The following is a 12,490-nucleotide window of genomic DNA, read 5'->3' as shown; positions in this document are numbered from 1 at the left end:
CAATGCTTGTGGAAATCAAATCAATCAATGGAAGTATATTCCTTCGTGACGACAAACACACGAGCCAACTTTTACTTTGCAAGAGTACACAATAAATACAGTTTGAAATATATTAGTTCATATTTTGTTGTGTTTCAGGTTGGAGGAAAAGACAACCCTGCTGTTGAGCCTATCATTCATGGCTTAAAGGGTGTGGTCCATCATGGTGAGTGACAGACTCCACCAGAATACAATCCATTATCATTTGACCAAATGAAAATCAACTCAGACTCGTGCATAGCAGATGGTACTGCATGTTATCTAACATCCGATGTTATACATACAACCAAAAAGTCTTTTTTTTTTTCATGGATACATTATTCATGCCCTCACACATTCACACTGCGGTGGCGGTAAGCTATTTAACTGGCCACAGCTGCCCTGGGGCAGGCTGACCGAAGTGTGGCTGCCAATGTGTGCCTACGGCCCCTCCGACCACCACCAAACATTCGCACCTTCCATACACCAGTGTGAGTAGCACTGGAGGCAAATGTGTGTGAAGTGCCTTGCCCAAGGGCACAACAACACAACTTGGGGAGAGCGGGGATCGAACGGTCAACCTTCTGGTTACTGAACGACCATCTCTACACCGTGAGCCACTGCCGCCATTATGAAAACGCAAATAAAAATGTTCGGGTAATACATAATAATGCTATAGCTCATGATCCAAGCTATAGCCTTTCACCAACTTTTATGTACATCCCTCCCTAAAGCATAATCGGTCGGAAGACAGACACACAACTGCCAAGGTCAGTATATGCCCCAAACCAGGATCACGCTGAATCTACAAACCAATTTGATATTCAACTGTAATTATGAAATTCTGGCATACCACCAATGTCATGAGATGCACTTAATTTGATTAGTGTTAATTTCGACAAACAAAAACGAAACAAAAAATTATTTCGTCAACACTTATTTTTCGCCGGACTAAAATTAGACTAGACTAGACTAAAACCCTCATTAATTAACTATAACTGGGACTAAATCAGTATGCATTTTCGTCGACTAATGAAGACGAGACGAAAATGTACTTCACTTAATAAACTCTGGACTAAAATCTATGAACATTTTAGTTCATTAGCAAAAACAAGACGAAATTTATGATTTTATAAAATTTTGTCTTGCTAATCTGTCACTGTGACACTGTCATGTGACACACCCCGACACACCCTGACACACCCTCTTTCAAATCTTCAGCTAGTGAGTGCAATATGCACAAACACATGGGCTAAACAGGAGGTGCATCCACAGTGAAAGGTTTGAAAAAAAAAGAAAAAAAAAAGTAACAATCCAACGGCTAAAACGTTCCAACAATAATGTTAATCTAACCGCTAACTAATGCTGGTTAATTTACTTGCTTGAGCCATAGTAGCCACTTGTTGATATACTTTAATTGTGTGTTTTTCATCAAAAAGATGAGAACATTTTATGTGACATTAAATCCAAAGTATTATTATTATCTGCTGACTATATATATATAAATATATATATATATATATATATATATATATATATATATATATATATATATATAAATATATATATATATATATATATATATATATATTTATATATATATTGGAGGTGTCAGTCGATTAAATTGTTTGTCGTAATTAATCACATGACTTCAATAATTAACTGACGATTAATCGCACATTAATCACACATTTTATATCTCAATTTATAAATTTGCAATAAAATGTAAAATTGATACAGTAACTTCATAACAATTCAATAACAAATGTAAAATAATTACTGCAAAAAAAAACTGAGTGTGACTGATTTGTGTTGGTCATTTTTCTGACACTACATGGCATCATTGCATTTGTAAGACAATGACAGCTCAGTGCATTTTTCTTTTCGTATTAAGAGCTGACTAATTTTTAACATGAAGTAACTTGTGAAATTATGCAAATTTTCAAAACTTTAAAATACTACTTGACCCCAGTCCCCACAATAATAGGCATTGTTATTTAATTCATTACTGCTAAATTGTGTTACAGTGTACTCCTTTCCACAATTGTTGAATGCTTTTTTTTTGTTAAGTTGAATACGGATGCGCATTGTAAATAAATGACACAACTTTACTACAAAGGAACCAGGAACAATCGACGTGTTCTTTCCAAGTTAAGAGCAATCTAATTTAAACAATAAGTAACTTGCGAACTTCTGCACATCTTAAAATTGTAAAATATGACTTGACACCAGTCCCCACAAACATATGCAGCATAATTTAATTCATTACTGCTAAATTGTGTTATAGTGTCTCTTTTTCACAACGTTGAATGCTTTTATTTTGTTAAATTCTCAGATGCGCTGTGACGCGCTCTACTGCAAGCAAGCACATCGACACTTTCACTTTAACCCTTATGAGTTATTTTTTGGGAGTTGCTGGGTAAAACATGCTTCACATCTAAAGAACAAGTGAGGTCACTCCAAGTGACAAGATGGGATCCATTCGGCTCATGGCTCTCACAGGGGTGAAAGCCTATGGACACCTGGAGAGAGAGCTGGAGCAACGGTTAGCTCGTTGCTAACAGCTAACCGAGTGCATTCTTTCAAAGCAGGGAACGGGTGGAAGTGCTACACAGTCCAAATGGCTCCTTAATTGAGGCTTTTCAAATAAGGAGCAGTCATTAATCGAGCATTAAAAAAAATTGTATATATACATATAAATATATATATATATATTTATATATATATATATATATATATATATATATATATATATATATATATATATTTATTTATATATGAATGATTGTCCTGACTAAAATGTGGACAGTTTTTGTTGACTAAAACTAGACAGTTAACTCTTTCACTGCCAGACGTTTTCAGAAACGGGTTGTCCCCACTGCCAGCCGATTTGAAAGATTGGACTCTCAGCTTTCATCAGAAAAAAAAAGTTTGTTTCTACCTTATTCCGTTCTTCAGTAATCAACAATAGAAAATGGTTACTTTCACCGAAATTCTCTGTTTTGAAACAAAAAAACGGAGAAAAATAGCTTTTTGTGAAACGATGTTATTTCATGCACTCTAGTGAATTGTACACTTCTTTTTGTCCATGAATGATGCCACAAACACCTAAATAGTGCTTTACTTCTGTAAAATGCTTTCACCAACAATGAAAAAGTGTTTTTTGATTGCAAAATACATTTATTTCCATTCAACAGTGTAACAATTTGACAAAACAATTTCGCAAACTATTTACAAATGTGTGCAACTGTGGTACTACTTACAATTATGTGGATGTTTCAAATACAGTTTTTCCTTTTGTAATGCTCTCCTGCGTGCAAGGAGACGCCAGGACTCGCACAACAGTTTACTTTCACTTTCGCATTGGTCCGTTTTGCGTGCAAACGTTACACTTTCTTGACGGCCTTTTTTTCCGGGGAATAAAAAGCAAGTAGCAGACTGTACACACTTCCTCCGATGAATATGCTTTGGACTCGGGGCACTCTCCGTCGTCCAATCGAACGTCCGCCTGTGCGTGCTCAGTTGCGCTCCGCGTTACGACACCGTCATAGCCGCGGTTCCAATTTCGCCGTCAAGCTCGGATTCACCTTCATCATCATCGATGATGATCATCGTCGTCATCAATGTACTATTTTAGCGTTGGTCGATGCCTTTCGTCTTGTAAGTGTAGAGCTGCTTGCAAACGCTCGCCATTGCCCGTTCCCTCCTCCATCTAGCTCCAGCTAACGTCTTCTACTGCCGCGTCAACTCTTTCCAACCACGGAGTCACCACCCTCATCTTCATCATCGATGATGGTCATCGTCGTCAACAATGTGCTCTTTCAGCGATGCTTTTGGTCTTTGAAAAAAACTGCTCGGGCGTGAGCTCCTCGCGACCGGCCGCCATTTTTCCTTTGTCTTCCATTCTCATCTCCTGCTCGACGCTCTAGCTCCGCCTCTACTGACGCCCACCCGATCTTGTCAAAAGAGAGTCATCGCTGCCCTCTAGGGGCCAAAAATAGTCATTAGGCACAACAGACCGGCTGGAAACTTTCACCACAGCTCCGGAAGCCTTGCCCGCACCCGTTTCAAAAAAAAAAAAAATAATAATTGGATGACGTCTTTAGACGTCATTGGCAGTGCTCCGTAGGTTTTTACTTGACGTCTATAAACGTCAATGGCAGTGAAAGAGTTAAAATTATGTTTCCTTGGACTAAAATAAAGACTAAAATGCTAGGTTTATAGTTGACTAAAATGGACTAAACAGAAACAGGATGAGGTTGTCTAACTATGATAAAGACTAACAAACATGATTGAAACGGGACTAAAACTGAGACTAAATTTTAAAGTGATGGAAAAAATTAACTCTTTGACCGCCAAAAACGTTTAATAACGTTTAGTAAAATCCAAATGAGTGACGCCAAAAACGTTAAAAGACGTTAACTATGTTTTTTTTTGGGGGGGGGGAAGCCTTAGCCAGCTGAGCTGAAAGTATCAAGCAGATCGAGTTAGTATAATGACTATTTATGGGCACTAGATGGCAGCGATGACTCTCTTTGGACAACATCGGGTAGGAGTCAGTAGAAGACGTGAGGCGGAGCTAGAGTGTTGAGGGGAGAATGGCTGAGGAAGCGAAAATGGCGACCGTTTGCAAGCAGCTCACGCTTGAGCATTTTTTTCAAAGACGAAAAGCATTGACCAATGCTAAAGAGCACATTGATGATGATGATGGTGACTCCGAGGTTGACGCCGAAGTTGGAAGCGTTGACGCGGCGGCTTCGATCACGTCGTAAAGCCTCACCGGCTAGCGATGCTAACGCCGGAAAACGTGGTGCACAACCGAGCACTTCTGCTCAGGCGGACGTTCAATCGGACGATGAAGAGTACCCGGAGTCCAATGCATATTCATCGGAAGAGTGGGTACAGTCTGATCACGGAGAAGACACTGGTTCTGGACAACGATGCCATCATGAATGGAGTGTATAAGATGGATCAGAACATCTCTTACCACCCGGTATAGGAACTGAAGGACATGAGGAAGCCAGACGTAACACCAGGTCACCGTATCATGATCCTGAGAGTAGACTTGATAACAACATGGCCAAACACACACTGCAGTATATACCTGCTACTCCCCGGAAAAAAAGGCCGGCAAGAAAGTGTAGGGTCTGCACGCGAAGGCGCAATCGCAGTGAAACTAATCTGTGGTGCAAATCCTGCTGCGTCCCCTTGCACGCAGGGGAGTGTATACAATATACCACACAAAAAGAAAAACTGTGTAGTCGAAACATCCACACAATTGTAAATAGTACCACAGTTACACACATTTGTAAATAGTTTGCCAAATTGTTTTGTCAAATTGTTAGACTGTTGAATGTAAATAAACGTATTGTGCTATCAAAAACACTTTTTCATTGTTGGTGGTAGTGTTTTACAGAAGTAAAGCACTGTTTAGGTGTTTGTGGCATCATTCATGGGGAAAAAAAAGGTGTCAAATTCACTAGAGTGCATGAAATAATATCGTTTCACAAAAAGCTTGATTTCTCCGTATTTTGGTCCAAAACTGAGCATTTGGGTGAAACTAACCTATTTTCTATTGTTGATTACTGAAAAACTGGGTAAGGTAGAAACAAACTTTTTTTTTCCAATGAAAGATGAGAGTTAAATCTTTCATTTGGTAGTATCTGTGTTTCCATAGTTCAAACACAAAATTTTCTGTGGGCCTTGAAAGATCAGTCAAAATGTTTAAATCAGCTGGCACCCACATGTTCTCTTTTCTGAAAATGCTTGGCAGTCAAAGAGTTAACTAGGTTTGATCATCATGTTCCAGACGGTTGCCCTTAAGTCCAAAACACAACAGCAATTTAAAAAACACAACAGCAAAATAAAAAAAACTCATCATCATTAACCTACCGGAAGAGGTACGTACTGGTGTGGAGATCAGACTCATCACTGATTGGACGAGAGGCATCACCTTAATTCAGTGGGCTGAATCCCTTTTGATGAGACAAAACCGTGGCCGGATTATATGTGTATGACGGAGGGTCCACTGTATTGCTGCCATCGTCCTGAGGTCCATCCGTAGTCTCATTGGGATGACACTAAGACTCTTGAATCATAATATAATTATGAGCGATACTAGACAGATAGTTGTTTGTTCCACATGCAAGCCACATTGTTCTCCTTGGGAATCCGCTTATACGTCCCAACAGGGCCAGTCAGTTTCAGTTGATCATATCCATCCACATGCCATATGTAATTTGGCCCCATGTCGTTAACCTTTGTTTACCTTTCCTGCTTCGGTCTCCTGATCAGGAAACACAGGGGACAGGTCTCTCCAGGCCTAGAGTTGCCATCTAATGCTTGTTGTTGGTTGCCAGCGAGGCATGGGTACGGTGCAGAGGTGGCTTTATTGACTGCACTGTTCATTAATGCTCATTAAACTGGTCGACTTTTCTCATCACCACCTGACTGCCTTTACACAATCGCACACACACTTTGGCCAAAACTCTCATACTCTCACCGCTCTCTCCTGCATGCGCACTCTGCATATGCATAATGTACGTCACAATAACCGCAACAGTCTTATAAATCTTCTGCGTGTCCTCAGAGCCATTCTTTGTGGATTTCGCTGCTTCAAAAGCCTCATCACATCACATATAACAATTTGTAATATACAGTGCTGCTCAAAAGTTTGTGAATCTCTTGAGCAATTTGGATTTTTCAATTGTTTCAATCTAATTTCGTTGTTCTTCTGAACTATAACATTTTATATGAATAAACAGGTATAGGTTTAGCATTTCAATGCACTGTTCTTTTTTTTAATTATTATTTGTGTAGTCAAAACTAAATTAAAATGAGTTTTTGGTCAATTTATGTAGGTGCAAAAGTAAGTTAACCCTGAGCTGCATTGCTTAAAACAAGCAGTCAAGTAGGATCAGGTAGGACAAATTGGCTAAACTAACCACTGAAATGGACCAATGAAATGAGAGGTTTTGAAAAGAAATTGTGCATCTCTGGCTGAAACAGAGACAAAACCACATAACTTTAGTCCGACCCAGGTGAACACAAACAGGTCAGTCATGCGTAGAGGAAGAGAAATCTCAGGGGAATCTCAGTAAGTGGGCTGTGACAGCGGATCTGTCTGGGGAAAGCTATAAAGTAATCTAAAAAAAAATTGAGTTTCATCATTCCACTGTGAAGTAGATCATCTGCAACTAGAGAACAATGAAAATTACTACAATCCTGCCTAGAAGTGGACGACCTTCTAAAAATATCAGCAAGAACCACAAGAAAAATTCTAATTCAGGTAAAAACCCAACTCGAACATCACATCAACGAATTTGCAGACCTCTTTTGCTGCATCTGGGACACATGTGCATGCTTCAAAAGATCAAAGCTGCCCATCTCAACTTTGCCAGAGAGTACATGGACAAACCTGAAGCTTTTTGGAAGTCCCTTCTGTAGACAGATGAGTCCAAAATTTAACTGTTTGGCCACAACTAAAACAGTCATGTTTGGTAAAAAGTCAACACTGCATACCAGCAAAAGAACCTTCACCCTAGAGTGAAGCATGGGGGTGAGAATGTTAAGTTCTGGGCTGGCTTTTCATCCTCAAGACTTGGACAACTCCACATAGTCCAGAGAATCGTGAATTCCAAGGAATATTGTGAAATCCTGGATCATAATCTAAAGCAGTCCTTTCTGAAGTTACAGCCTGGTAGATGATAGATCATGCAACATGACAATAATCCAAAGCAATTCCAGCAATGCAACCAAGGAATGTCTGAAGAACAATACGATTCATGTTCTGGATGTGCCCAGTCAAAATCCTGACTTAAATTCTTTCAAAATACTGTGGCGGTACCTGAAGCGGGCAATTGAAGACGCCTATCCAACCTCTCTCAACTGGCTGCATTTTGCAAGAAAGAGTGGCAAAAATCCCCCTACGTAGATGTGAAAGACTGATAAGTCACTAAAGAAAGTGTTTGGATGACGTTATCATTGCAAAAGGAGGTGCAATGTCTGATTAAGAGAGGTTCACATACTTTTGCACCCATAATTTTTTCTTAAATCAACAACTTTTGCTCAATAATGAATGACAATATTATTATTCTTTTTGTTCAAGTCCATTATTTTCAATGACAGCATTGTAGATTGGGGTATGACTAAACATTTAATAAGGTTATTTTAATATTTAATACAAAAAATCTGACCATGCCTGCAGGGTTCACAAACTTTTGAGCAGCACTGAATATATTTTTGTAGATTTTGCCAGATGGTCCAATAAATATATAGAATTTTTTTTTTAATCCACATTTTCATTCCAAATTTAGAGTGAGTAGACAATAAAAAAGAATAATAATATATTTTGATAAGACCTAGAAGACTGGTGCACATGATACTAATCTGCCATACATCATGTTGAGGATGAAAGGATCAAAGATGAAATGTGGTAAACCGAGAAAATTTTCCCCTATTTTCCTTGAAAACTAACAAACGACACAAGACACAAGTATGTTAATTTAACACTTTCTAATCATGTTTAGACCACACAAATCAGCATTATATATTTTTTTCTGGCAAACAGCGTAGCTACAGTAACAGCATTCGGCAAAATAAAAAGTGTTGCTTTCACTTTTCAGCGGGAACATCTTTCGATGAAACACACACAGATTCAAGTCAAATGGAGTTAAATCTGTTGGACGAATTCTTGACAATGCCAAATATGGAGCACCATTCTAAAATAAATCCAAAATGGCAGACTTGGGTTTAACACATGGCTCCAAGAGACGTTTTTGTAGGTCTTGGGCTGTTTCATATGCCTCCAACTTTTTATAGATCAAAGTGAAACGTACAACTGGGGTTTCTGTGTGAAAAATGTATTTAAAAAAATAAATAAAATAAAAATAATAATTAGACCCGTCAAACGATTACATATTTTAAGCAAACAATCACATCTTAGAGTTTTGATTAATCACATGCTTTTTATCTTTTGCCCACCAAATTTGAAGAGTACCTGTTCTGTTAATTTTTTCAACATTTATTATGATGAGGATGTCTAACATTTTTTGATCCACTGCACACTCTCATCCTCCTCTTTTTCTAATCAGTTAATTACTTTCATAATTCAAAATGGGGAAAAAAAAATGACCCCAATATTTTGACATAAATAAATATTCTGAATGTCATACACAAACGTTTATTAATTGCTTTATTTTAACGTATGTAGTTGTGTTTATTGCTCAACACAACCTATGCTACATTTAATGTAATCATCTCCTGTTAAGCTAAAGGATCATCTGCGGTCAAAATAAATAGTGTGATTAATCTGCGTTAATGCATGATTAATGCATTAATTTTTGGTGATTAATCAATGAGTTAATGCTTTAACTGACAGCACTAAAAACAAATATATTCTGCTCTCAGTTTGTGTACAGTATATAGCCCAGGCAGCAAGCTAAACATCGAAAGAGTTCGAGCAATAAAAGAACATGTGGTTGTTGTAGCCTTTGTCTTTACTTCCTTTTTTTTTTTCATTTCATATTCGTGAAACTGCAACATACAGATCACAACAAAACACATTAGTGCTTTACACTTAACATTTGTGTAGCATACGTAGGCTAACACTGGCTTTGGCTTAGGTTAGCACCTAACGGCTAATAGCATCAAGCTACTTCTAAGTTAGCCACCCCTACAAACTAGCAAACTGTCACATGCAGAAAATATACAGAATCCCAGAGAGAACATGCAAACACTGTGCAGAGATGGTCCAACATAGATTCAAATCGGCATCTGACTGATCACACAGCAATAATGATTTTTAAAAATATATATATTTCAGTCAACTTTGGAGGTGAGGTAAAGATTGGCATTACCAATAGATGTGCTTGATAAGAGCACTTATTCAGACACAAATTTGACAGAGGGAATCTGAGAGAGCTTTGCAATGCATTCATATATTAACAAGCTATTCCCAATAATTTTGGCCTCCATGCTAGGACAACAACATATCCTTATATAAGACGTTACATGAGGACATATCAGACCATGTTTTTTTCCCCTTCACCCTTGCAAAGCTTGGTCATGATAGTTTGGCATAAAATAGTGATGCACTGATTGGAACATGTCCTCACTTTTGTTTCTAGAAAAAGAGACTTTCTTGGAGCCTTTTGTCCTAAAAGATCTGCTGCCGTCGTCGTTAGGCAGCTATTATCGCTACACAGGCTCCCTGACCACTCCTCCCTGCAGTAAAGTTGTGGAGTGGATCATCTTCAGCAGACCAATCTATGTCTCTTACAAACAGGTGAGAAACACACACAACATGAGGTTTATGATGACACTACACACAGTTGATTTGACTTTTCTTTTCTTTCTACTATGTTTTTTGCTGGACTAGTTTAAGGGTGACCACATTTTCATTTCCAAAAAAGAGGACACTCGGCCCAGCCTCGAGATACTGAAATGATACTCAAAGTTTACTCAAAGATGCCATACTAATATAACAAATTTAACGCACTATGCCTCCCTCCTATGTATGGGTAAGAAAAAAAGAAAAAAAAAACTCTTCTGAAGAATTACCAAATGAATATATAATGACATAGTGTTCTAAGCACAACCTTTATTTTTGATGGGGGGGATCGAACCCACACCCTGTGATTTGTGAGTGCTACCAGTGAGCTAAAACCGGGCCGCTGACAAAGCTCAAGGCAAAGCTTAAAACCGGACATTTTCATGATTTTTTTTTTTTTTTTTTTTTTTTTTTAAATACGGACACCTGGACGGGCAGCACGGTGGCTGACTGGTTAGCACGTCTGCCTCCCAGTGCAGAGGACGTGAGATCGAGTCCGGACTTCGGCCTTCCTGGGTGGAGTTTGCATGTTCTCCCCGTGCTTGCGTGGGTTTTCACCGGGTACTCCGGTTTCCTCCCACATTCCAAAGACATGCATGGCAGGTTAATTGAACACTCCAAATTGTCCAGAGGTGTGATTGTGAGTATGGTTGTTCGTCTCTGTGTGCCCTGTGATTGGCTGGCAACCAGTTCAGGGTGTACCCTGCCTACTGCCCGAAGCCAGCTGGGATAGGCTCCAGCACCCCCGCGACCCTTGTGAGGAAAAGCGGTCAAGAAAATGGATGGATGGATGGATGGACACCCGGACAAGAAGTAAAAAAGTGCACATATCCAGGAAGAGTGGATGTTTGGTCACACTATATTCTTCTTCTGCTTCTTCATATTAACGGGGCACTGTCCGACGTGAATGAGGAGGCGCTATGTTTTAGTGACGTTCTGATGTAAAAGCATTTTATTTATTTTTTATCTATTTATTTAATTGCTCTTGCCGAGCTGTGTTATGAATAGAATGTAAATAAGTGTGGCAAATAAATGTCATTTTTCAAAATCAAATCAAACCTTCATATTCTTCTTTGTTTTCTTCTTCGTATCTGTCTTCATATTTTTCGTATTCTTCTTCTTCGTATTCGTCTTCGTATTCTTCTTCTTCGTATTCGTCTTCATATTCTTCGTATTCTTCTTCTTCGTATTCGTCTTTGTATTATTCTTCTTTGTATCTTGTATTCTTTGTATTCTTCATATTGTTGTTCTTTGTATTCTTCTTCTTTGTATTTGTCTTCGTATTCATCTTCGTATTTGTCATCGTATTCGTCTTCATGTTCTTCTTCGTATTCTTCTTCATATTCTTCTTCGTATTCTTCTTCTTCTCCGTAACCACAAGATTGAGACATCTCAGTGTCCAAATTATTTTTCTGTGAACGTTTGAGCAATATAGAGGCCTAATATGGAACGAGATTGTGTAAGAAACACCAAGGAAGCTTGTTGTAACAGCATTGATGAGAAAGGGGGTTGGGATTCAATACTATTCTCTACTTCCCACTCCTATTTAAGCATCATTATTTATTCTTTATTGTCATTCTAAAATGCTATTGGCTGAAAACAAACAAAATCCAGAGGTAGGGTTACAACAGAACAACTGGATATGTAACAAGGAAACATACAATCAATTACAATTCCTGATCTCTGGCTGTTGATTCTTGATTAATTGTGGGAATGCTGAGGCTAACCTTTATTACTTATTACTATAATTATTATTATTATAGCATTTTATTCTCCGCACTTTTTCACAGAGAAACAACTACCACATAATATACCCGATTTACACCATTCATACTCGCATAATTTAATGTTAAATATCAACTTTTTCCATTCATTTTCAATGGGACTGACATTGAACTTTTTCAAAGTCCCACTTTCCACGCCCACTTTCATGCATACAACTTCTCATCATCACCTTTGTCCAGTAACCAAGAGGTTGCAAGTTCAAATTCCACCTCTGACTGTACATGGCAAATGTATCCATGGCAATTATGCTAAGTGATTATATGCTAACCAACTGACTATCATATCAAGAAATGCATTATAATTTCACTGAAATGATTAAAAGCAAGTGTCCCCATACAGCAGACGTGGGCAATCTCG

At 38.4% G+C, this 12,490-nt stretch overlaps 1 protein-coding gene across 3 annotated transcripts in view; it reads left to right on the top strand.

Moving 5' to 3' along the window:
- Window positions 1-12,490, top strand: part of LOC144056163 (receptor-type tyrosine-protein phosphatase gamma-like) — a 426,470-nt gene that overhangs the window by 316,209 nt on the left and 97,771 nt on the right. For all 3 annotated transcript variants that reach the window (XM_077572672.1, XM_077572671.1, XM_077572673.1), the window contains exons 6-7: window positions 139-205; window positions 10,146-10,303. In XM_077572672.1, the coding sequence (XP_077428798.1) occupies window positions 139-205; window positions 10,146-10,303 (225 nt within the window). The remainder of the gene's footprint in view (window positions 1-138; window positions 206-10,145; window positions 10,304-12,490) is intronic.

The sequence above is a fragment of the Vanacampus margaritifer genome, chromosome 8, assembly GCF_051991255.1.
Source record: "Vanacampus margaritifer isolate UIUO_Vmar chromosome 8, RoL_Vmar_1.0, whole genome shotgun sequence".
NCBI lineage: Eukaryota > Metazoa > Chordata > Actinopteri > Syngnathiformes > Syngnathidae > Vanacampus > Vanacampus margaritifer.
The sequence above is the reverse complement of the archived record's forward strand: the minus strand, read 5'-3'. Positions and strand labels throughout refer to the sequence as shown.